A 25,010-nucleotide genomic window follows, 5' to 3' on the forward strand; every position below is an offset into this window, starting at 1 on the left:
TGTTCTCATATAGACACCAGGGTTTCCAGCGAGTTCGTGCAGTACTAAAGCAAACAAACAAAGCCCCGCAGCCACAACAAGAATACAGTACTTTAATCATCCACAGATTAGTAACTGTTTTACAATCTGACAGCATATAGTGCTGACCTGCTAAAATACTCAATACCTGCTTCCCCAACGGAAATTTAAATTGAACCCTTGCTCGTTTGTAGCTTACAAACGCAAGATTACTCAAGTTGCAGAGAGAGTGAGGCTATTTCTTTAAAATACAAGAGAGTAAATATGTAACTGCTCTGAAATATTGGTTCTGTTTCCATGCTTAGCTTGAACCAACAGAATCAACATATGCAGTCAATTGATTTCTGCATTAAGGCGGAAAAATAATCAATAAGAAAACAGTATCTCTTTCAGAAAAAGACCTTGTGCTTATGGTAACTGATTATCAAAGTAATACCACTCCTGCACTTCCAATCGGTGAAATCATATGCAGGATCTCACCACACTCGATGGCATTACATTAGTGTTCACTTCCTTTGTTGAGACTGTTGAAGATTCCTGGCTACACACTGAATTTCTTCATTTATTCCAAAAAGGACACACACTGCAGGCACAAAAGTGATTGCTGTTAACTGTTCCACGCACCACACCAAAGGTCTTGCAACAATTTGGATGATTAAACCTTACTTCTGGTTGAAAATAATTGTTTTCTATGCCCAGGCTGTCAGGTATCTGTCCTGAAAGTCACAAGCAGTCAAATTTTTAGCTGTTGTCTACAGAGTCAAACCATTTAACTATCATTTGTGACAGGACACCTGAGAGCTGCAACTTAAATGGTTCTGCCTTTGATTGGAATATAAATAATTAAACAGCCAAACTTGATTTAGTAAAAGCAAGGAAGGGGTTTGGGCTATTATTTCCATAATCCAGCCTTTCAGATTTCTCCTTCATTTTTAAGTAGGACATAACTGCCTAATCCTTTTAGGCAGTGATAAAACAACTCATCATAGAATCCTAATACATGAACAGATTCTGTGAACATGCAGCCCTTCAACAAATGAAGGAAGAGACTACAGCCTGTTTTTTGACACAAAATTATTATAGTGCCTGGAAAATAAAAAGTAAAGTACAGCTTTAGGCAACTCAGCACATGACATGCTTTGGCCATGTTTATACAGCAGTGTTTGTCTGTAAAAAGACAACTTCTGACTGTGTGCATATTGTATTAGAATTGTTTCGAAGTTTATTTTAAAATCTAAAAAGTTATTGAAAATTTATAAAAGAAGCCCTTTTTGTTACTCATCAGAACACTTCTGGTGGTGTTGTGAGGTCACTGTAAGTGTAGTCTTTGGCTTTAACTGAATTAATTCCAACTTGGATTTCAGAGCATGTATTTATTTGTAATTCTAATAAAATGCTGATCTAGAAGTAGGGGGGAAAAAAGTTTCTTCCACAAGTATAAACCAGTTATATACATCCTCTCTGAAGGCACTACAGTTCAAAATTCTCTGTACAGTTGAAGTAAAATTTGAAGCCACCTCCAGAATAAAGTCTGTCTTTAAAGATCCAAACCAAGATTTGCAGCAAATTACAACGTGGGCACAGTGTCAGAGACTTGCTCTGTTTTTATAGTATATACAACCTGATGCAAAATTCTCAGTCCAATATGTTTTCTACACATAAATGCTCACCACATTATGGTCTTTGGATGAAAACAGTTGTCAGTTGAATTCTCTGTTGCTATAAATACAGCCAAGCAGTCCTGTAGAACATTTTTGTGATCTCAAAGCAAACTAGTACAAGACAGTCCAAACAGACCTACACTGAAAAGCGTCTAGATTTTCATATTTCAAAGTGTGATTATGTACAGAAGTTGAAGTGATTCTCATTGCCTTATTAGTTTGCTTATAGAACTTTAAACACTTCAATAATGACTACGCCCTAGAGATTTGAAACTACATATTGGTTTGGTTTTGCATGTCTTAGGTAGTGTTTCAACATCAAGACAGATATAGAATGGAAAAACCCTTTCTTAAAGTGTTACTTGATCATAGAAAACTGTTAGATTTGTATGAAGTACAAACAGCTTAATGTAATGCAACTCCAGCCAGTGGTCTTACAGTTAAGGCTGCTCTTCCTGTATAGTTATGCGGAATTTTAAATATTAATTTCCACTACTTCTAGAGAAATTGATACTTATGTAGATAATTTTTAAACAAAGAATATAAACTAAATAATGCTGATGAGCATATGAAATCAGACTAAAAATGTATCCAGTTTAGATACAGAGCAAGACACAGTTATGGGACCTTTTGAAAAAGACTTTAAGGATTTAGGTGTAACAGAAGAACTCTCCTTTTTCAAGGCTCCTGAATTTCTTTCTTGTTTTCCAAGGCTTCCATTTTTGTATTAGTCCCTTTAATTTCTTGGGAGAAGTCCTTAGCCAATTTATTTTTGTTTGGCTTAAAAGGATGTCTTTGAACTTGATTACAGTATCAAGAACAAATAAAAAATAAACCAGTAGAATTACAAATAACATTGCTGTGAAAGATTTCTCTTCAGTGCAGATGAACAAAGCTGAACAGCTTTACATGAGTGCAGCTGCTGGGTGAAGAATCCCTTTTCTCTGGAGCATTGCTGTCGGGAATATACACACCCCTCCTTGTAAATACACACCCCCAGATTTTCTTACAAACATATCAGTTGGGTCAGTATCTGCCCAATCATTTTAAAAGTCCCATTCTTTGACTATAGACAATTATACCATTGATTTGCAATTACATTTTTAGTAGAAAGCACAGCCAAAGTCTTGAAATACAAAAAAAAGTTCTTAAAAAAACCCAATCAAAACCTATGGTACAGAGACTGGCACAGTTACTGTGTCTCCATGCATCCCAAAACCGTGCTGCATACCACCAGATGATTCTATTGCTTTGCTTTGAAAGGAATGGGGTTTCCAGTCTTTTCCCTTCTAACCCAGGTCAATGTAGTCCAAGACTGCTGAAGCCCACGGTGCTGCCCGTGCTGACTCCACGGCTCTGGCATCAGCTTTGCTAATTGTCTCCTTCAACCCTTCTCTTCCGAACTGCAGCAAGGGAGACAAGAAAGAGAAGTTTTGCTATATTAGCATTTTAACTATTTTTTGTGTTTCTGTAACTTGAACTGTTACTTTGTCACAGGAAGTACCACAAATTAAGGTAGTTAACACTTGGCATTAGACAGCATTTTAAGCAAATAAGCTGAGCTTATCGTCTTAATGCAAATATTTCCAAGGAAGGACTTGTGGGAAACATTAATCATCTTATACCTAATAAGGAGATTTAGCCAGGATTCTTTTTTTTACAGTTTTTCCAGTTTTTTAGAGGTGAATTTAATTTACATGGCTTCAAAAGAAACACTCCAAGAGCTTCACGATATATCTAACACAATTTTAACAAAGATGTTAAAATCAACAGCCTAAAACCTTCCATTTATTAATAAAACAAATTGTCAGAAAATGCAAGAGCAATAAAAATTGTGATTAAAATAACTAAAAGCTCACATGTTATTAAGATTTGAGAATGTGCAATATTGATTGAATGACTGGAGTTTTCCTCAACATTTGTATTATTTTTGATGTTTTCACATTATCAAATTACATTTTCCTTTTCTGTGCAGACAAAGCAAATGGCACTAAAGGTCTTATAGGACATATAAAGGACAAAATATAAAGGACATCTCCATTTTGTTTAACCAAGTGAAGCAAACACACCTATATAAGAAGAAAGTGAATCTGTTCTCAAATTCACTCAATGGAAAGTAGGTGGCAGAAGTTATTCATACCTGCTTTCATCAAACTGCAAGAACAGATGAAAATAATTTCCAGCCCTAGACTTCTCCAATCATTCAGTTAAAAGTACACAGACAAAAAACAGGGATGTGGTACAACACAGTGTGAGCAAGGAGAAAGAAAAAGATGTAGATTTTTTTTAGAAGGAACGTACAAAGAGAAATTAAGAGACTTCAAACATCTTGGTTTCAGGGAGATGGGTATTCAGAGTAACCTTCTCTGTAGCTTCAGGGCTGGAGAGATGAAAAGGTATTTGCAGAAACTTTTACTCGCATACTCCAGACTAAGAAAGCAAAGGAAAAAAAGCAAGATATCAACAGAAGCATAGATTTTGAACAGTCAAGCACTAAGAGAACTAGTGAGAGAGGAAACCTTAGAAAGCTCTGAGACACCTGAAGCATTATGAGAAACAAATATGCAGTGTCTGAGTGCCTTTCTTATCTCTCTGTGCTCTATTCTAGTTACTCATCCATATCTTTCGGAGCTGTTCTCCTCCACTTTATTCAGAGGGGAATCAGATCTTTAACCAAATTCTAATTTCCTGCGTCATTCCCTCTAACATATTCCTTAACTACTGCTACTACTACTAAACTGCCTGGCCCCTTTTCACACTGATGAGAGGTCAGTACAAAGCATCTAAAACAAAAAGATTTAATTAAATAGAGTTTTAAAATGAACTTCTACTTGAATAGATGGACATGATTTTGTGGTTGAGTGCCTCAAGTATTTGACATTATTATATAAATTATTTCCATTCATGTGCTATGTTATTAACCAATTTTCTGCTCATCCATTTAAATAGGATTCTAACTGATGAGCTTAAACAAACCTGACTGTAGCAAATAAAGATGCCACTGCTATCAGCTACTGGTGCATGAACAGAACCACCAAGGGAGAGATTACCCAGTCTCAGCCTCTGTACATGACAGTATGTTCAGTTTCCCTGCTCAAGCAATCCCAGTGACATTTAGGATACTGCCATTGAACAGGCCATCCTACACTGTTAATTTCAAGTACTGCTTTTAAAGAGGAATTGAATCTTACTATTGTTTTCACTCCCTTTGCCACAACTCGCATAAAATTTGAATGTTCTTCTTCTAGACTATGCTAAAAACTCTCCTCTCATGAACACCCTGCAACAAAACAGAAAACATCAAGCAGCAACTAAAAAGTGGAAGTAAAGCACAAAAGAAACCTGAAACAGATCTACTAATCTTGTGCTATTCTGGTTTTGTCAAGAGAGAAGGGGAATAACCAGACACCTTTAAAGCCTGTGCCAACACACTCAGTCAATTAATAATTGACAGGTCTTACCCAAATCATTGTTTTTTGTGATAGCTGCAGCTGCCCTGGCTCGAGGCCCCTGTTGTGTGAAATGGTATCCAAATTTGAGGATCTTGTTGTTTTCTTCAAGCATTTTGGCAATTTCTACTTCTGCAGCTGTGCCCAGCTGCTGCCTCTATTAAAATAAAAGGCACACAAAGACAACAGAGCTCAGGTGTGTCCATCTTGAAAGATATCAAAATACTTTCCCCATATCAGTCAATAAACACTCAGCTTCATTCTAGTTAATCAAATCAGCAGAGAGTCCTAAAATATATTTGTACACTTTAAAGCACAAGGAAGCACAGAAATCAACCTCAGCTGGATGCTCCTGACAATCTTAAGGGCAATTGTTGATGGTGTTAAAATAATGAAGAGTTTATCACAAGCTGTCTTGTAAATTAGGATTGGCTGGGTCTAGCTATGGTCTCGCCACCACCTCACTTACCTGATTATCAATTTTGATCTCTGTCAACGTTTCATTGTCTTTCAGTGCATCAACCAATGCCAGAATTCCAACTCCAGTGATGAAGTTTGATTCTATGTTCAAACTTTTTAATTTTGTGTTTACTCTCAGCATATCTGCAAGAGCCTTTGAATATAAGAAAGCATCATTAAACTTTTAAATTTTGCTGCAGTACTTCATAGGACACAGCAATAACCATTTCCACTAACTAGTTCCATGGAACCAGCAAATTCAGAGATGCAAGGTGTAACCTTGCAAGCTTTCCCTTACTGAGACTGAAATGACTCTTTAGCCAGACATTATCTACATTCCCCTCTTAAGTAGCATTCAGTCAAGAGAAGGCCTGTCTTTCTCTTGTTACAAACTAAAAAGCTATACGGAATATAAATGGCCTGAAATTAGCATATTGGACCAATTCCATTTTGTAAGCCTTCACAGCACACAACGAGCAATGCAGGCTGCTAAGCAAAGGCCAAAGAAAGGGCATTAGTCAACTGAGAGGAGAATTAGATATGGTTAATTTGTAAACAGGAGATCTGACTTTGAAAATGCTTTTGTCTACAGATTTGGTAGGAAGAGGTAAATTCAAAGCTCTAAGCATAGTAGCAGCATGTAGCTAAAGGCACTTTTATACCTTACGTTATTTCTGAGAAAGGAAGAAAACGGGAATGGCTATGTGCTGAGTTTATTGGCAGAAAAATTGTAGCCTTTGAATTTTTTTTCTATCAAGTCACAATACAAAAAATACAACAAAACCGCACTTGAGAAAAGAAGCCTTTACAGATTTTTATTACACATTTTAGTCCTGTTGAAAATAAACTTCGTAACTGACTCAAACCCAAAGCTTTTAAATGCTCATTTGTTCATTTAATGGAGCCTTTCAAACTAGTTGCCTTTTTTCTAATTTGAAGTTAAAATAAGTGTAAAGGATTGTCCTGGCAAAACAATTAGCTTTGTTTTCTCACCTCTTTATTTGCAATTAAATAAGGTACTGCTTTAATTCAACATAGAAAAAAACAACTTGACAATAAATTACATTTAAGTTTCAATTGTATCAAGCTTGATACTTTGACTAATATTATGCTTTGTATACCAATAGTTTAAGCCAATCTTTGGTAGCAGGGAATTAGAGAAACATGGATTTTACAACTAAAACTCTATAGTTAGTTGAACAACATTATGGGTGTTTTTAAGTCCTCAAATGTGCTTCTTGCAAATTAATTTTGAATGAACTATTGGCTATTGGAATGAACAGCAGGAACTAAACAATCAGGAAAGAAAGAAAAAAAAAGGAAGGAGGTTAGCAAAATGAAAAATCGGGGAAAGGGACTGGAAAAAAGAATTCTCCCTCACACATCTGAAGCATTGCTGCATATTAAGTTACTAGTAACCATTTACCAACTTAGATACAACAAAGGTTTGTTAAAGAAAACATAATTTACACTGTAGCAGAATGGAAACATTTTCATCCCTGAGCATTTAAACTGGATTAAATTCAATCCCTTACCACTGCCTTTCCATCCTAATTTCCCTTGCACCCCACCCAAAGCCATTATCAAGAGTACTTACAACAGCAACAGGGTCATTGCTTCGGGTGGCTGCCAGGCTGAAATTCTTCACATGTGTGTTGGTTTCTAAGGCTTTTGCAAATTCTTTTAGCGTTGGAATTGGTATGTTCTTGAATTAAAAATAGCATTTCACTCTCTTGAGATACACAAGTTTATCCTCTCCCCCGAACTTCTCCCACTGTCTTACTCTCTTTACAGCAAAATGCCCTACAGTATTAACTACCACTGGTCTCCAGCAGTCTCACAGTGAAGAGCTACCCTGAGATGCAATGGCTGTAAGACTCACCAATTCTATAAAGCAATCATTTTTACAGAATAGTAGCAACCAAGGTTAAAAAGAATAATTTTAAAGAAGCAAATGTCTCAGTTTATTGTATCAAAAACTTTGATATTTTGCCTTTTTAGGCAGTTATTTTGCCTAGCATGTACCTGTTACACAGTATTCTTAAACCATGGATTTTATTTTCCCCCTTTAGTGAGGGGAACAAGCAGCCCTGGTTGCTGGCAAGGCTGTCTCTGGTGTCTGCACTGTAAGTCAGGAGTGCTGCAGTTCTGGTTTCTTTCAAGCAAATATACAAAAGCTTGTCATGTGTAAAAACACAACTGCTACACTTAGGGAGCAGAACCTTCCCTAACTTCCACCAGCACTTTTGTACAAGAATCAGAAGGATGAAAGGCACAAATATCCCTTTGCTTGCAATAGAAACTGAGAGCATATTGCTTCATCGAGGACAAAGGATTCAACAAAGTAGTTAACTCCATGATAATGAGCTGCTGGAACTGCTGCCAGCTTGCCAGTGACAGAAATCTGGGCTGGCAGTGATAAAGTCTAAGACTTTTTAAATACACATTTGGCAAAAGAAACCAAGACAGCTTATTGGTTTAGCTGCAGGTTCTGAGCTTAGAGACACTACAACATTCAGCAGAAAGACTGCTGAACTTAGAATAAGCCTATCATGCTCTCTTAGAGAGTTTTGCAGCTAAAAGTGTCTTCTACTGAGAAAAAGCAGCATATTTACTGCAGCCTTCAGGTAATTACCTTAATGTTATTTAGATTGACTTCAACAAGACGAGAATCATTATCTTTAATCCTTTGCAGTGTCTCCTCCACGTTTGTGGGATTTGGTGGTTCATCAAAAACAGGCAACATTTTTTCACCTTTTACTATATCTGAAAAGTAAGGCATTTAAATGTAACCAAAAGGTTGCACACATTCATTTTGAATAAATTATACGCATACTAAATATTTACATCTCTCCCCCACCAAAAAAGCCATACCAAAATACCATCCTCTCCTGACCATATTTTCATAAAGTTCAATCCTTCTGAATTTTGAAAGTCCTCACAGACTATCTGCTTTTTGTTTCTTTTCTGAAAATACATAGGAGAATTACAAACACAAATATAAAACTAAGAACCAACACACACAATGCATGCTTATGCCTATTTTGTCACCAATAAGTGACTTAAATGCAGAGGACACTTTAGTGTACATATATTTCAATTCCAGTTTTGCCAGAACTCAATTAGCAATGTTACAGGCATACACACTTCCAGAGTAAGATTGAAGAGTCTAAAAGAATGTTGGTGCAACAGGAAACAGTGAATGCTATAGTAACTATGTGCAGTACAGAGAATTGATTTTTCTAGCACTTGTGTACACACTTACTTGAGAAGCTGTCTTTGTCAATCCCATTACTGCTTCCTACTACATCACAGAACTGATTATTTGTTATCAAGTTGGACATTCCCAGTATTGCTGAAAAAGGAAAAAAAGAAAAAAACGGTTTTTACTGTTCCTGACTAATTAGCTCAGATCCAGAGTTCCTTTAAACAACAAAACCTGATGTTTGTACAATACTTATCAGTATAAAAAGCCATTCAATATCTTAATTATTTGAAATTATTTGAAAAAAGTAGAAAAAATAATTAATTATAGACATTTTAGTTAACTTAGGAAGTTCTGACCTCACCAGGTTGAAGCACCAGCATTAAAAAGTGCAATTCAATCACAAAAATGAAGCTTTAGGAATACAGGCACATACAAACCCATTGTTGTACACAATAAAAAGCAGTTACATACACATCAAAAAACAGCCAGTCTGAGGAATGGATTTAAAGGTTTTGAGTTTGAAAATCAGGTATCTTTTGCCGGCCAAAACAATTAACTTCCTCACAAATTATCACAAATCAACAAAGTGAAACACTTCAAGCACACTGGCAAACAACATAATCTGGCTTCTGTCACAACTGCAACATCCTGCAGTCAGACCAATACACCACCACATTTAGTTATATATCTTTCTTCTCTAAATATGTACCAGCCCATTCATCCTTCAAAAAAACTTTACCTGCGAGGTCACCCAATTCTGTGTCTGTGGCACTGGTCAAGGCTTCCTCCAGTTCTGGATCAAGAGAGAATTTTTCTTCTGTGAAAGACTGTACAGGTTTTTGCTTGGGGATAAATATTTTCCCTGGAGTAAACAAAATGGAAAGTCTGATGTTACTTTGTAATATGCTGCTACTTATGTTTCAAATACTATGTACTTAAAGAATACATATTACATTTAGTGAATACTAGGAGAACCACAGACAACATAAAGGGCTCTTCTGCTGTTGCAAGTCAGAGATGAGGAAAGAGTATAAACAAGAATAAATTTTCAGGAGTCTGAATCATGATTCCAACCTTATTTGCTTCTCCTAAGGATTAGAAAGTAACATAAATACTTGCATTATACTTTTTGAACAGTCTAGAAAGACTGTAAGAAAGATTTAGTATCACTAGAGAATTCTGTTTCCTCTCAAGGGAAAAAGGGACCCAGGCAGAACTGTAATGGCAATGTGTCAGAGAGAGAAAATCGCAGAGCTCTCTGAAATCACACACCTGACTATTCACTGCAGTTTTTACACCATACACAATATTTCTGATTTCAGATGTTAATCTCAGTTCTGAACCAAAAAAAAACAAAGCTGAGTGAGAAAACCATGGTTTATGAACAGCACAAAACATGGTAACAGATTTCTCTGCCAGTGACATTGCTTTCTAAAATGATACTTTAGAATGCTGATTGAAGATTCAATGGCAAAAGAACCAGGAGTAATATTACATTCTGCACCAACCTTTAAGTTATTATAGACAGGTAATGGGAAAACTTATCCTAGAAGACATGAATTAGGTAGAGGTCTGTGTAGTTACCATAATTCCTGCATACACCTTTAGCTGGAAAGTTAGGGTAGGAAATCAGAATATGAGAAAGTCTTTCTAACAGTTCAGCTGTGAATGGTTTAGAACCAGTCCTTCAGAATAAAGAAGTCTTCCACTGGGTACGAGCCAGGACAGGCAAAGGGTGCTTAGGTTCAGGACAAATTAACATGGCAAACAAAAGCTCTTGTACAATGCATTTGAGAGAAATCGTTCCCAACTACACAACTGTGAATCAATCTTAACAGCTATTTAAGGTTCAAGTTTTTCAAACTTTCCAAGTTTCCTGAGCTATCCACAGAAAGAGCAATAGAAAAGGAGTTCCAACTTCCTTTTGTTACTTCCTGGAGTGGGAAGTGGTGTTGATAATCATCCTATGAAGACTCAGTCCTAATTCAGGAGCCCACCCTCTGTCATATGCATATCTATAAAAAGTATTTCCACTGAGGAATCATTGTTGTCCCAGTTACAGTGATAGTAGGTGGAGTTCAGCATCACTAAACCCAAAATCACATATTCCATATCTTCTCTAGATTACAGTAGTTTGTGGTCATTTTCCTTTTAAAGGAAGTTAATGCTTTCCCACTAGCACAGATTGCAGACAAGGACATCAGGTTTTTCTCTGACAACACAGTCTGATGAGCAAGAGCTGTTGCTAGCAACACGGTATCTTTGTTCCTGGGTTGCTATCTCTTTGGAAACTTGCACAAATGGTCATTATCCATATTTAGAAGCAGAAAACAGACCTCCTTACATAACTGTACTGATTCCAAACAGTAGTTAAGTGCAGCTGACATGCATTACCACCCATACCTCAGCTTTGATGGACAGTGCAAAAGAAATTGTTGGTGATTCAGGATTAAAAGAAAACCTTCACAAATTACACATTTCTTCTTCATAACTTGAGGGTTTGTGTAGCAATTGTTTCAGGTTGTTTTGATATAAATGATACAATACATTTCTATAATTTTGTTTTACCAGCATCACCTACTGGGGAGAGATTAACCTTTAACTTAAACTGTAGTTTATAGAAGAGAATGTTTGACAAGCTTTTCATCAATCCATTAAATACTCTGAGCAGCACAGACATGATCTAAAGCCTTTCAGCAGCTATGGTTGTGTTATTTTTCCTCAGTAATACGGGCTAGTAAAAGGGTGAGGATTTTGGAGTACAAGGAAGGAGGACAGTGGGATTCGAGCACCCGAGCCTTAGTTCAGCATCCTATTTGCATCATCAGTGCAGCAGGAAGAGACCAGAAAAAATAAATTAATCTTAATTAAAAACAACTTGGCAAAAATGTATTTTAACCTAATTCAGTCTTCTGTCTGGTTCATCCCACAGTGCTCATAAAAAAAGAACTACTTTTCCTGATGTTGCTTTTCAGTAATTCTTAAATTCATCGGTTAGAAACATCTAGTTCAAATATTTGCTTCCTAAGAGTGATACTAAACTTATCCACACATGCCTGACTCTTTAGAAAACCTAAAGAGACTGAGAAGTATAATCAGTTTTTAATAAAGTAAAAATGTTAATAGCCACTGCCCTCCAGAAATGTTCATTGCAGCCAACTCCAGTCATGTGAGCTGGGTCAGAAGCAGTTTTAAAACAAGTCACACCCTTGTGTACATAATTTCTCATTCATTGGCTTCATCTTGTCCTAGAACAGAAATCAGAGGTTTACAATGCACATACAAAAGTAGGTCCTTCCCCACTCCCCACTCCTAGCAATGAATTCACTTCCAGAAGGGTAAGACCTCTGTGTCTCTGGGGACAATGATCTCACTCAAGGCCTGCTGCCAATACAGTTCAGCAAGTTCCTTCCCCCCTCCTAATGCAGGCTTTAAATAAAACCAAAAACCACTACACATCTGCGCAGCCCATGAGATATGCAGCTTGCCTGGCCCTCATTGGAACATTTCCAAATAGCAGGGATTTGATTAGATGAAGGAACATGACTGCATTATCCTGGCTGGCTGTAAAGGAGCTAAGATGAAGCAAATGAAGAGGCAAATTTCAGGGATGTTCACATCATTTTTGTAATAATTATACAGGAAGGTGTTCCATGTCTTTAAGGTAACATGTTAGATGATGCACATCCAGGATTAAGTCACAGGCCTCCTCTGCTACAGAATGAACTTTCAGTTTCAATTCCAAGTTCCACCCAACTGTATTGCTCTAGAGGCAGAACACTGGATGGTGTTTATGGAAGTGCCCTGAACATTTCCCACATAGATTCACAGTATTTCAAGTGGGACTTAGTACCCTGCAGAAATCAGGTCTGTTCAATGGGGCCATGCACTGAACATAGTTGGCACTATTCTCACACACCCCACACTAACAGGCAGCAAGCAGCCATACCTTGCACAGCAGAAAAAAGTCTAAATTCCACTTTTGGGGTACTCCATTTGGGGAAACAAATTAAGTGCTACCTGAAAACAACTGAATACAAGCTTTTCTCATCACTGACTTCATGAAGAAAAGTGAGCAACATCTGATGTTCCTTTAACTTTCCTTAGTTGAGAAATTTATATAATCCACACTTCATCAATCTCCATTTCTTACCATGTAATAGACTTAGGTTTATCAATTCACTTGTAAGCACATTTTCATACTAATGTTTTTAATTCAACTTACAAGTGAGTTCCTCAGTGTCTTAGTGCAGAAGCAGAGCTGCTATCTGATTACAGGCCGCATAGCAGTGAATTAGAAAACTGTTTCTCATTCAGGCTGGAGTATCACATCTTATTTTGTTCTAGACCTCTTGTATGGAGAATATAAATTTGACAAATGTTTCTGCAAAGCTCCTACAAGACATTAGTTTTACGTCACAACATGTAACACACTTCCTTTAGAGACTTTAAAGTGATTCCATGGCAAACAGATAGCACAGTATCCCAAATCCTGCTGCAACAGAAGGCAATGGTGATCTGAAGCAACAACTGAGTAGGGTGTCAACAAAAGAGCTTTAGCCAGATGGCTACAGTTTCAGTCTGTTTTCTGGGTGATAGAGAAGGAGAAAGACCAAACCAATCCTAAAGCAGAAGTTACATGAACTGCAAATCTCCACAGAACAAACACACCCAGGCAGGAACGCAAAGGGAAGAAAGCCACAATTAGAAGAGTGCAAAGGCTAGCAATGCAAAGCTTCGTTTACACAACAATTTGCTAATGCCTTGCACTATACAGCACAAAGTACATTACTATCTCAGATATGTTTTTATCTCAGCAGCTATAATTGTCTTTTTCTGCTGTTCCAAGAGAAGGGAGAAGGAGGAGGAGCATTGGTCAGACGAGTGGAACACACTTGAGGGCAACAGCCTTCAATGCTGAAGCCTTGCTTTACTGTTTGGACGAGCTCCTTGCAGTATACCCTATAAAATCTATATGACATACTTACATGCACACATGGAGACAAAGCTAGTTCTGTTGCAATCATTACCACATAGGTCTCATGAATCGCCTGAACAATGGTTTACTGTATGGTTCAACACTTAATTGGAACAGAACGTGACTTAAATCATGTTTTAAAACAAAGTGAGTTTTTAAGGATGCTTTTAGAAGCAAAATCAAGGCACTGGGAAACAGATCTTCCACATGCCATAGAACAAAACAAAAGAGGTTCCAAAGACCTACATCATCTATCACTGAAAGAGTAGCAATACTATTTTAATAACATGTTACCCCAAAATTAGGTATTTGGGGCATGTGGAAGAGAGTATTTTCCTTCACACTTTAGAAGGAAAACAAAGTTACCAGAATCAGTAGCAAGCCAGGATATTTAAAATTAACCTAGGGTAAGTTTCTTTGATAAATTTGCAGACCAAATCACCATGCAGGACATCAGTTCTACTAAAATAGAAAAAGGAAAGAGAAAGGTAGGTTTCTGCTCTTTTTGCTCCATGAAATGAGTAAGTTAGAGCAATGAGACCAGCCAGGGACACAGAAATATTTTAGCAAATTCTGACCCAAAAAATGGCACCAAAAAACCCAGCTGCAGCTCCAATCCATCATTCTCCTCCCAAAACCTGTGGAACTGAAGGTTTTATTTGTCACATTTCTCCTAAATTAACAGGACAATCAAGCAAGATTTTCACCTACCCTTATTCCACAACTTGCTATTGTTTCTTCATAACACATTTCTAGATGAAGTGAAAAATTATAACCTAGCTTAGTTGTCTTGTCTGTTGGTTTGCTTTCATATTACCAAAAAACAAATTAGAATACAAACCCTCTATAGAAAAAAATCCTATTCAAGTATTAAGTTGCATCCTATGTGCTTTCCAAGTTCTACATCTAGACCAATATCATAATTTCTTGATTTAATAGATTAAATTATTTACATTTGCCATTTTTGTGCAAATGGCAACAAACGTGGCAGCAAGTAAAATTTGAACCATAATACTTTCATGAGGGGAAAAGAAAAGGTTATCCCTCAACTACTACATGAGCTTGATCTTCTTGCGTCTTGCCCACTCAACAGAGCATCAATTTGGATACTAAACATTTGTTTCCACATTTTTAGTTTAAATGAAAGTAATCTATATTTCATTTTTAAAATTATTTTCTCTTCTCCTACAGCATAAAATAAATGACAGAAGTTACTAAATTGTAACTTTTTTTTATGAGATACAGGAAATTTTACAAACTACACTGGTATGACTCATTGCAACATGCAGACAGACTATTTAGTAATACTTTATTACATAAAGGAAATGACATTTGATCTTTCTTAACCAAGCTCTGCATTACAGCTGGACCCTTCTGTTTCTCTGCAAGATTCTCACAGATTTTATCTACCCAAGTAAATACTTTTATATGTGCATGTAGACGTAAGCTGACTTTAGAGAGCCAACTATGTGAAAGGAGCACTAGCAGTCAGCAGAAAATGTAATACTAGAGCACATCCTCCTTGCCCAGCTTACTCCCTGATGGAGCAGTGCACAGGATTCAAGGATTCCCCATCACCTGTGAGCCCCAAATATACTGAACCCAATCACACTCAAGCATCAGTCTGTCTCCAACACAGAGTGGCAGACATGCCAGGAGAGCAGCAGAAGCCAGGCACAGCCAAACACAGAATGAACAGGTACTTGGCAGCAGCAGGAGCACCATGAAGGCACTGCTGCTGTGGTGCCTCTGCCTTCTACAGTCAGTACATTGCACTGTCCTGCACTTGCTTACTCCTACAGGTGCTGTCAGCAAACTCCCCTTCTGCTGTCAGCAAAGGAGTGCCACAGCTATCTCTCAACACAAAGAGAGCTCAGCTACAAAATAAAGCAAAAAACACTCTGTGAAGGAAGTCCACCATACATGGTGCAGCACACTGTAAAGTCACAATCTCTCTATTACTTCAAGAAAAAAAGGGAGGCACCACCATTGTCAGGTAAAGCTATCTGGCACAGGAAGAGAAAATGCAAATACCCCCACCAAAATTTTCACCAAACAGACCCCACAATCATATACATAAACTCAGTGGATGAACAAAGACTCAATTCTGAAATAATCAATGATTCACACCAGAGAACTAAGTAGAACTAAAGGGTTTCAAACCCTTAAGAAAAGAGGGGACTGCTCATCTTGAGTAGCTGGAATACAATTTAGGAAACAATTTACTGAATTATTAGTGCAGCAGATCTGCTCTGCTGCTGGGGAAAGTTCTCAAGAGCCAGGACTCACAAGCAGTGCTCAAACACTATGGTGACAGCTAAAGCCTGCTCCTATGCATGTGTGCCCTGCACAGGTCTGGAGTGTCTGTGCCTACCAATAGTGCTTTGTAAGGCTCCACAAATTTGGGAACTTCTGTTCTGAGTGGAAAAAAAAAAAGAGTTGTTCTTACAATATTTAAGAAGCATATTTTTTTACATTTTCTTCTGAAAAGGAAAATGCTTCCCATCAAGTCAATGAAAATACTAGATCCAAAGCAAAAATTTAAAATCCCAGTCTTTAATAATGTGCCCATGGTTTTCAGACCACAAACCACTGCCAGATTTCAAAACTTGTGATGTTAACTATATAATTAGTCAGGAGTAGCTATGCAATCTTATTAAACCTTTCAGTAAGGATGCTAGAAAAACACCATGACTGCATACACCACTTGTATGGCCTTATCAGCCTACATCATCTTCAAACATTACTGTCTACCACAACATCATTCAACTGCTGTTTCTCCAATCCAACAGTGTTACAAAGGTTGCTGTCTGTATTCAGCACAAGGCATATGCCACAGGCACAATGACAGCATTTGTTATTATTGACATAAATCAGAGATAGCTCTTACTTTGAGGATACCATGCCCATCAGAACTTTGCAATCTATGATAAAATCTCTGAGTCTTATTTCCTTCCTGTGCTGCACACAAAGTGCACACCAGCCGCAGCAGCACAAATGCCTGAACAGGAAACCTCCTGGCCCTGCACAGCAGCAGCCATTTGGAAATGCTGCAAGTTAAAAGCATTACAGCTGCCAGTGCTTCAATCAAATTCGGTTCACAGTAGTTCTGGTCCTCCACTTCAGAGATTTCATGTGATGTTACCTTTCTTTTCTCTTGTAAAAGGCACATAGTCTTCCCTGTCCTTGTACTCCAGTGCCTGCTTCTCCAAGTACGCCAGGAGCCGCTCCCTGTCGAAGGGACCCGAGGCCTTCTTGGCAGTCTGGTCCTTCTGCCGGAAGCCTGCAGGCAGCAGCGCGTTCTGTACAACAAATGGAGCAAAGAAGAACAGCTTAGACAGTGGGTGAGCACCTGCTTAGTTTCATTTCCCACCTCCTCCTCTCTCTCTGCAATGTTCAGCCCTGATACATCATCTTTTACTGTCGGCAATCTTTGATCCCCTTGCCAACTTCATCTTTTTGGGGCAGGGAAGGACATAAGGTAATCTAGACATGGAGAATATAATGAAAATGCAGCACACTGTGCTCTCAGTAGGACAGAAGCAATTAGTTTACTGAAATAACTCCCAGCATTCAATTTGCCAGTTACTTTGCATGTCTTTGCTAGAATCAGCACTGTTTAAATGAGCAGTACTAAATAAAACTCAGCTATTTACAGTTTAGACATTCAGCAAGAGACTATTTCCTCTGTCACTTATATCCATGTGATTTTAAGTCTTTAAGACAACTGACTCCACTATTATTTTAACACAGTATTTCTGGTTTTGACCTGACTCAAGGTAGGATGTTTCTTTGATAATATCAACATATTTCAACTAAAGAAAAAAAAAAGATATTAGTACAGAATGACCAGAATGCATAGGAATTATAACTGCCATGAAAGACAACTAGTCCCTTTTGCCAATTCTCCTCTGTTAAAACATCCATAAAGTCAAAGGCATTTAAAGTATCAGTAGTATTTTGCAGTGCAACAAAACAGATGATCATAATATTCTGAACCAATTCCTGAACATCAAGATTAAACTAATCCTGGTTTTATTAAAGCAAAACCAGAGAGAACCATGAAGTAAAAACACAACTCTTGAAGTCTGAAATTAGCTCCAATATCTGTAGAGGACAACTCAGCTCTTTGTAGCAGAAAGCTGTAATGTTATTTTTTCAGTACCCCATGCTGACATAATCATTCAAGAGCTTAGCAATTACTTGCCTTCTCTTCACAAAGTCAGCAGGAGGACAAGAATAGATAAAAGCTACCAGATACAGGATCAGCAATCATTTGAAGAGGTTGGCACCCTCCCACTCCAATCAAACTCCACAGCAGAAATAATAAAACAAACATGGATGCAAAAGGGCTGTTTACCAGACAGCACTGGAAACAGGAAAGTTAAACAGGTCTTTCTAAATAAACTTTCTTTTCAAGAACATGAACAACAGCAATTCTTATTTATAAATCAATCCCAGGAAGCTCCTCCCAGCTAACCCTTCTTATGTTCTCCTTTGCTGCAGTTGTGCCCACCTTGCAAACAGGAAATAAGCATTAAATACACATATATATCTGAGAGTTCATCAGCAGGCTATGAAAAATCTCTGTCCAAAAGTATATTGTACAAAGCCTCAATTTATTTTAGACTACTAATGGAATAAATGAAAAAAATAAAACTTCTCTTAGCTAATGCCTACCTCGGGGTCAAGATCATCCAAAACAGTTTCCAGTTGTTTCAGCTCTTCCTCCGAAAGTTTGCCAAGAATTTCATCCTCATCGAGATCTTTGTATTTGTCCAAGTCCTTTCGAAATGGAAGCGTCATGACTTGGGCAGTAGAAAGTTGCTCAAGCACTTCAAAACCAAGTCTTAATTCTTATCCAGATCTATGAAAAACTTTAAAAAAGAAATAAGCAGAGTTCAGGTAAATATCCCAACCACAAAGCACCTTCAGCCTCCACATCTGTGAAAGGAAAGCTCTGTCACCCAGTATTGGTATCTATTACTCTACAGCTGGCAAGGAGCACCTGGAAGCTGTGTTTTTTCACTGATGAGAATCCTGTCCCACCACGCCTTTGTCCATCAGTAATTAAACTATATCTAATTAAGCTATATCTATTTTCAAATCAAAGTCAATACCCAGTCCTCTTCACAAGAGCACCAAAGCCATAATTCCCACAGAGCAGGGCAGGAGGGAGGAGATCCTACCATTTATGAGTCCAGTCTAATGCCTTTGTTTTTTACATATAATGAAGCCAAAAGAAGAGTTAAGATGCTCCACATTTATTGTAGCTACAGCAGTTCAAGGGCACTTAAGGATAACTTCCTATAAACAAGGTGATTGGTTACTACTGACTCATACCCTTGCATATTACCTACAGAGGAAACAAAGGAAGTTTGCCTCCAAGTTAATTATAGCACTACCATTGAAACAACATACTGTTCTGTCCAAGGAAAATTACAATAGCTTGATGAAAAGCATAGGAAATACACCTTCTAAGTGGCAGCACTCCAGTCAATCCTATGACCATAAAAAATTGAAATAAAAAATTAAAATTAAAGAATAAACTGGCCACTAAATGTTATATTGAAGGGAAACCAGGGTCCTTCAAAATGTGCAGTCTATATAGCACTTCTCACAGAAAAGAGGAGGGCAGGGAACATCTTTTCTAACACCCACAATTTTTGAGCATTTGTCTTGGAAAAAACAGTTAATCACAGCAGTGTTCAAGCAGACAAGTTGTTTCCTCTCATTTTTCTGAAACAAGTTCTAGGACTCTCCTTTTTTCAGCCAAATTCTTGCTTCAAGCTGACCACACAGACAAAGAAAAGGTAATTTTGATGACTCTGTAAATAAGCAAGAGAGTCCATAAGGTGTTTAGGAAGCAAAAGCTAAATGTATACATTCCTGTTCATTGGTCTCCTTAAACCCTTTTTTTGGCTCTATACAAATGCTCAACACAGACCAGGCACACAGTAAAAATCTTTTTTTTCTCCAGTAGCCCCTATCCAAGGACAGATGGTCACACCATAAATACAACTACATTATTTCAAATTCACACTTACACTGTCTTTCAAAACCAGATCAATTTATTCACTGCTCTTAAGTAGCAGGAAAAGGCGGGCTGTATATACACACATGCTATACTATGGAATCCTTCCCACAGGATTCCTCCACCTCAGTTGTTTACATCCAGAAAGGTCTCCCTGGCTGCCACAGTTACATATGATGACATTTTAATTCAAAGACACTAAACAGACATGAGCACACAGAGGTTCATCCACACCATTCAAGCAAGTGTACCTGTAAAATTAATCTGGTTTTAACAACTGCCTTTGCAAGAACAGTGAATTTCCAGGTCCTATCAACATCTACACCTGAATGAGGAATATATTCAGCTACTTTCAGGATGTCTGCTTTTAAAAAAGTATTGCTGATATAAACAGAAGAGCTTTACTGTGAACTACAGTTGACACTGATGGGACTGAAGCTGATCTTTGCAAAGCTCTCTCAAACAAAATGAGGAATTCTAATTTTTATGGTAAATTATATCAAAAGAATGCTGGCTTCCTCTGAACTAAACCAAATAATGCTGGATGAGCCCAGACCTATAGCAAGAGGCCACAGAACTAGAGACATCCAAATTATTGGCTGCAGAAAATGCACACCTATGTTTTCCTAAGTTCCAAAAGTAATTAAAGGAGCAACTCTGTGGCCTAGAGAGCCACCTCCTACAGTTTTCACAGTCTGGTGTATTTGTTTCTCCAGGTGCAAGCAGCTGACGGACAATTAGCTGATGCCACACAATCTGCATGTGAACTTCTCATTGCTGGAGCCTTAATGTTCTGCCCTTCCTTACAGTTCAAGCCATTACACAGGATCACAGGAGAAAAACATTTCCTGCAGCTTGTTCCACATTGCTCTTTGTGACCAGGCTGCACCGTCCAAGCCCTACATCAAGACACTGCTATTTACCACATTTCTGCATGTCCATTTGCATTCAAATATTAAAAGGTGTAGTTTTAACAGGTAATTATAAGGAGCAGAATGGTTAGTAAGTTGCAGAATAATGCTGCCCTTACTCTGAAAGAGATGCACTGCATAACCATACATTATTTTCATCTACATCATCTGTATTCCCTCTCCATTAATTGCCATAAAATGCTGTCATCCAGAATTAATTACCTTTTATTTACTGCATTGGGATGTTTCATATTGGAAAACTACTCATCCTTTGTAATGCATTAATTAATCTTCAGGTCACAGCCCTTAGTCTCACTTGTTTGTATATGACCAAAGAAGTCAAATCAAGTCCTCAAGTACAGTGCTCACACAAACCCACACAAAAGTGAAAAATAAAGTAGCAGAACAAAAAAAAACCCAGTTGCTGTAACTGAGGCTTCATTTCAGCAAGAAGGGAATCATATGTGGCCTGGCAAATTTAAAGAGTTTTGGACATGTTTTCTAATATCTATCAGGGATATTTTTTTTTTAATATGAAAGCATCCTTAATGTGAGACACCTTTAAATTGTATGATGGTAGCACTGGTTAGCACACTGAGATTGCTTGGCAACCACACTCAGAAACATTCCCTACAAAAGAAAACACAGCATATACAACGCTTGCATACAACATGTTAAATATCAGGTTTTAAAACATAGTGTAAGGAATTCTCATTGCCTAAAAAGGGCATAAAGGCCAGCTAAAACCCTAATCTAATCAAACTAGCCTTTCACCTCCCATTAAACACACTTAGTGCTCTATTTGCTTTCCATCACTCGCTGTAGCAGTTCAGTGTAGAGACACATGCATAACAAACTACAAGCTTTTAGAAGGGCAGATACTTGGCCTGTGAATATCTGTGGCATGTTATATATATATATATATATATATATATATATATATATATATATATGTCTTCTTAATGGAAAATCATGGGAAAAACTGTAACCATCAATTTTGGCTTTGCAAATACTTTGACCTTTTTTCATGAGCAGAGCTAGTTTACTTTTAAGTACCCTTCTTAGCTTTACCATGAAAACATTGCATAAAAGTCCAAGAGTTAGTATTCTTTCTCAGACAAATAACTGTAATGTGAAGTTCTGCACTCCAGCAACTTCATAGTCACATTTAGAGAAATGGAAAGAAAGCCATCACTTCCAGTCCATCAAATGTCAATTCCCTGTTTGTTAAGCAGAAGAGAAGCTGAAAAATCAGAAAGGAAGAAATTCTGCTGGACATCACAGAGAAAAAAATCTTGCCATTATTCCCATGCCTGGGAAATCAATGAAGAACTAAAGAAATAAGAAAACAGCAGTGACTTGACTTTATATCATTACCTGAATAATCACTTGAAAGACTGTCAAACAACTTTCACACACTTCTTATGCACAAGCCAAAACATTTTTTCTCCCCTCCTCTCTGAAAGTATATTTTTAAAACCAGAAGATTCTAAAAATAGCTGGCTTCCAATTATCTTTTAAAAACTCCACCCCTTGCCCTCCTGAAATTTCTGTTATATTCAAGAATATAATTTCTTGGGACACAAACAGCAGAAACTTTTTAGATATAACTTGCCCACAGGAAACGACAGTGTTGTTAAAGTCCACTGTAAGTGGCTTCCGTGACTTGGATTTTAAAATAGAAGCAACATCATGAAAAACAAACTGAGCTGGGTTTGGCCAGCACATTCAGAGCTCACTTTAATCTCATTTGCTCCTCATGAGCCTCCTTCCCCCAGCCTCTGGGTGAACCCGGCGGAGCAAGGGGCTCTGGAGCAGTGGGGTCTGCAGGGCTGTCAGCATTCCTGCACCACTCCTCCCAGCTGCTTGGAGGACCTAATCTGAGCATTTCCCCAGGGAACCCCTACAATGGCAACAACTCTATTTTCCTGTGTGCAAGATTATACAGAACTGTTTATGAAGAATGTACTGCACTTGAAAGAGCTATCTTTACTTACTGAAGCAAGGAGAAAAATGAGTAAATATAAATACTACCATAATCCCAGCAGGTTTCTTAGAATATTTTTGTAATGCCTTATAAGTCTACTGAACAGCCCAATACTGTCTTTCTTAGCAGAAAGCTTCTAGAAACCCCCCTGAGGTTTCCAAACCCCCAGCCTGGGCTGGGGCACAGGATCCGGGCTGTCCTGCCCCGGAAGGAGCAGACATCCCCCAGCCCAGACCCTCACGGAGCCAGCAGGTGGCAGCTCGCCTTTGCCTGCACTTCTTGTCAGGGTAAACTGTTTTCCAGGCAGGAAGACACAACTGTTCTGGAGTATTCTCCTAGGAAAGCAAGCTCAAGGCTTCATTCTGTTCAAAGAGACAATTCACTAAGCTTTATAGATGGCAAACTGAGCTTCCCTAATTTCACATTTGCCCACACAGTGACCCAGGGAGTGAAGGGGGACAGGCAGCTACTGCAGAGTAACTACACAGACCATGAAGATGCTTCCATAATGAAGGAATTTGAACACATCTGTTCCTGCAAGCTCCTCTTCTGTATCAGAGGGCACCTGCAACCAAAGCCCACTTTGCTCTTTTATATATCCTGTGTACAATGCCACAGAACTGGACACAGCTCTCTTGCAGACAGGGCGCTCCAAGTGATGGCTAAGCTGCCAAGTTGGCATTGTCCCAAAAACTTACTCCTGTGTGCCTGTTCCTGAATACTGGTCACCCACATTGCAGGGCTAAACAGACATTCTCACTCAGCCCAGGCAACAGCAGGAGTGGCAGGGCCTGGAGCCCCAAAGCCAGTACCTGGCAAGCTGCACAGGGTATAGAAGTGGCAGCAGTTCAGCACATCCATGGCACTTCCAGGCATGCTCACCAAAACTTGCTGCAGGGCAGGTGTTACAATACCAAATAAATACAAGGCTGGGATAAGATAAAAATCCCAGGTGCCCCGAGAAGTTCCGCAGTCAGGAATCACCACTCCAGCTGTCCATTCTCTAACCCAACATGCAGGAAGCTACTGACTGGCCAGGATAAGGGATGTTTAGGCATATTTTTTTTCAGAAAATACCTGGATGTTCTTTGATAGAAACCTGCTGTCCATTAATATACAGTATCTGCTCCTGGAGGAATTTCCTGCTGGTGTCTTAGTCAAAAAGAAACATCAGATGCAAGCTACCTGAATGTTTATTGAAACATTCAGTTATCTTTTATCCATGGCAGAAAAGAGGCAAAACTTACAAGCCTGGAACGGAACAGCAGAAGAAATTTAGTTCATTTCCATTCTATTACTTCTGAGTACAAGTCAGATCCTCCCCTACATCACTGGCTGCCTTTCAAGCTCTCTACACCTGACACCGTAGCCAAACTTTAGTTACGAGGATTGATCCAATACATTGCAGCAAACTTAGCGTACGCGGCAACCTCCCTGGAACATCACTTATTTCAACACAACTTGCGCCTACCCGCAGAGCGCCAGGCTCTCAGAGCAGCCCCCGACAGCTCCGCGCGCAGCTCTCGGGACAAGCCTTGTGCAGGGGCGAACGGGAGGCCACGGGAGCTGCCGGGCCCGGTGCGGGAGCCGGAGAGCACCGCGCCCCGGAAAGGCATCCCTCCGCCACGGACCGCGGGGAGTCGGGCGCCGAGCGAGCCGCGGCAAGCACACGCAGCAAACCGAAAGACTACGGGCACCGGCTCTGCAGGCGAACTTTCCCAAGTCTCCGTTTTCGGGCTGCTCAGCAGAGCGGGGCGCTGGCCGAACACCCAGCCCAGCCCCGCCGCTCCCCCGGCCCTCAGCGCCGCGCCCAGCCCCGGAGGCTGCCCCGGCAGCACCGCGCTGCCGGCCCGACCGCCGCCCGGCACCAGCGGGGCTTCGGGCCCCCCGCGACCCGCCGGGGTCCGGCCGGCCGGGCGTCAACCCAGCCCCGTCTTCCTCCTCCCGCCGCGGAGGGCTGTGCCCGCCCGAGCCCAGCCCGGCTCCCCCAGCCCGGCCCGGCCCGGCCCGGCGCGCCGCAGCCGCTCCCCTCACCCGGGCGGCCGCCGCTCCCCGCTCGCCCTGCCCGACCAGCAGCGCCGCGTCTGCGCATGCGCCCCGCGCACGCCGGGAGCCACGGGCCCGCCCGCGCAGGCGCGGCCGAGGGCGCGGGCCGGGGAGCGGCGGGGCCCGGGCGGGGCTGGTGCCGGACCCGGTGCCGGACCCGGTGCCGGACCCGGTGCCGGACCCGGAGCCGGACCCGGTGCCGGACCCGGTGCCGGACCCGGTGCCGGACGCGGTCCTGCTCCAGGTCCCGGCCATGGAG

The 25,010-nt window shown here is 39.7% G+C and overlaps 1 protein-coding gene across 2 annotated transcripts; it reads right to left on the reverse strand.

Moving 5' to 3' along the window:
* Positions 1-70: 70 nt before the first annotated feature.
* On the reverse strand, positions 71-24,814 carry LOC110474225 (tropomodulin-3). 2 transcript variants are annotated; one of them, XR_002466043.2, is made up of 11 exons: positions 24,740-24,814; positions 18,454-18,650; positions 16,919-17,075; positions 9,535-9,657; positions 8,853-8,942; positions 8,223-8,353; positions 7,185-7,292; positions 5,598-5,741; positions 5,141-5,285; positions 3,981-4,109; positions 71-3,082 (listed from the first exon to the last, which is right to left on the reverse strand). XR_002466043.2 is itself a non-coding variant. In XM_021537446.2 (10 exons), the coding sequence occupies exons 2-10, from the start codon at positions 18,577-18,579 to the stop codon at positions 3,051-3,053; spliced, it is 1,056 nt and encodes a 351-aa protein (XP_021393121.1). In that variant the 5' UTR covers positions 18,580-18,650; positions 24,740-24,814; the 3' UTR covers positions 71-3,050. The 2 variants fall into 2 exon arrangements, 1 of the variants encoding a protein (XP_021393121.1); XM_021537446.2 differs by lacking the exon at positions 3,981-4,109.
* Between the last annotated feature and the right edge of the window lie 196 nt (positions 24,815-25,010).

Source organism: Lonchura striata, chromosome 11 (assembly GCF_046129695.1).
Source record: "Lonchura striata isolate bLonStr1 chromosome 11, bLonStr1.mat, whole genome shotgun sequence".
In the NCBI taxonomy this organism is placed as follows: domain Eukaryota; kingdom Metazoa; phylum Chordata; class Aves; order Passeriformes; family Estrildidae; genus Lonchura; species Lonchura striata.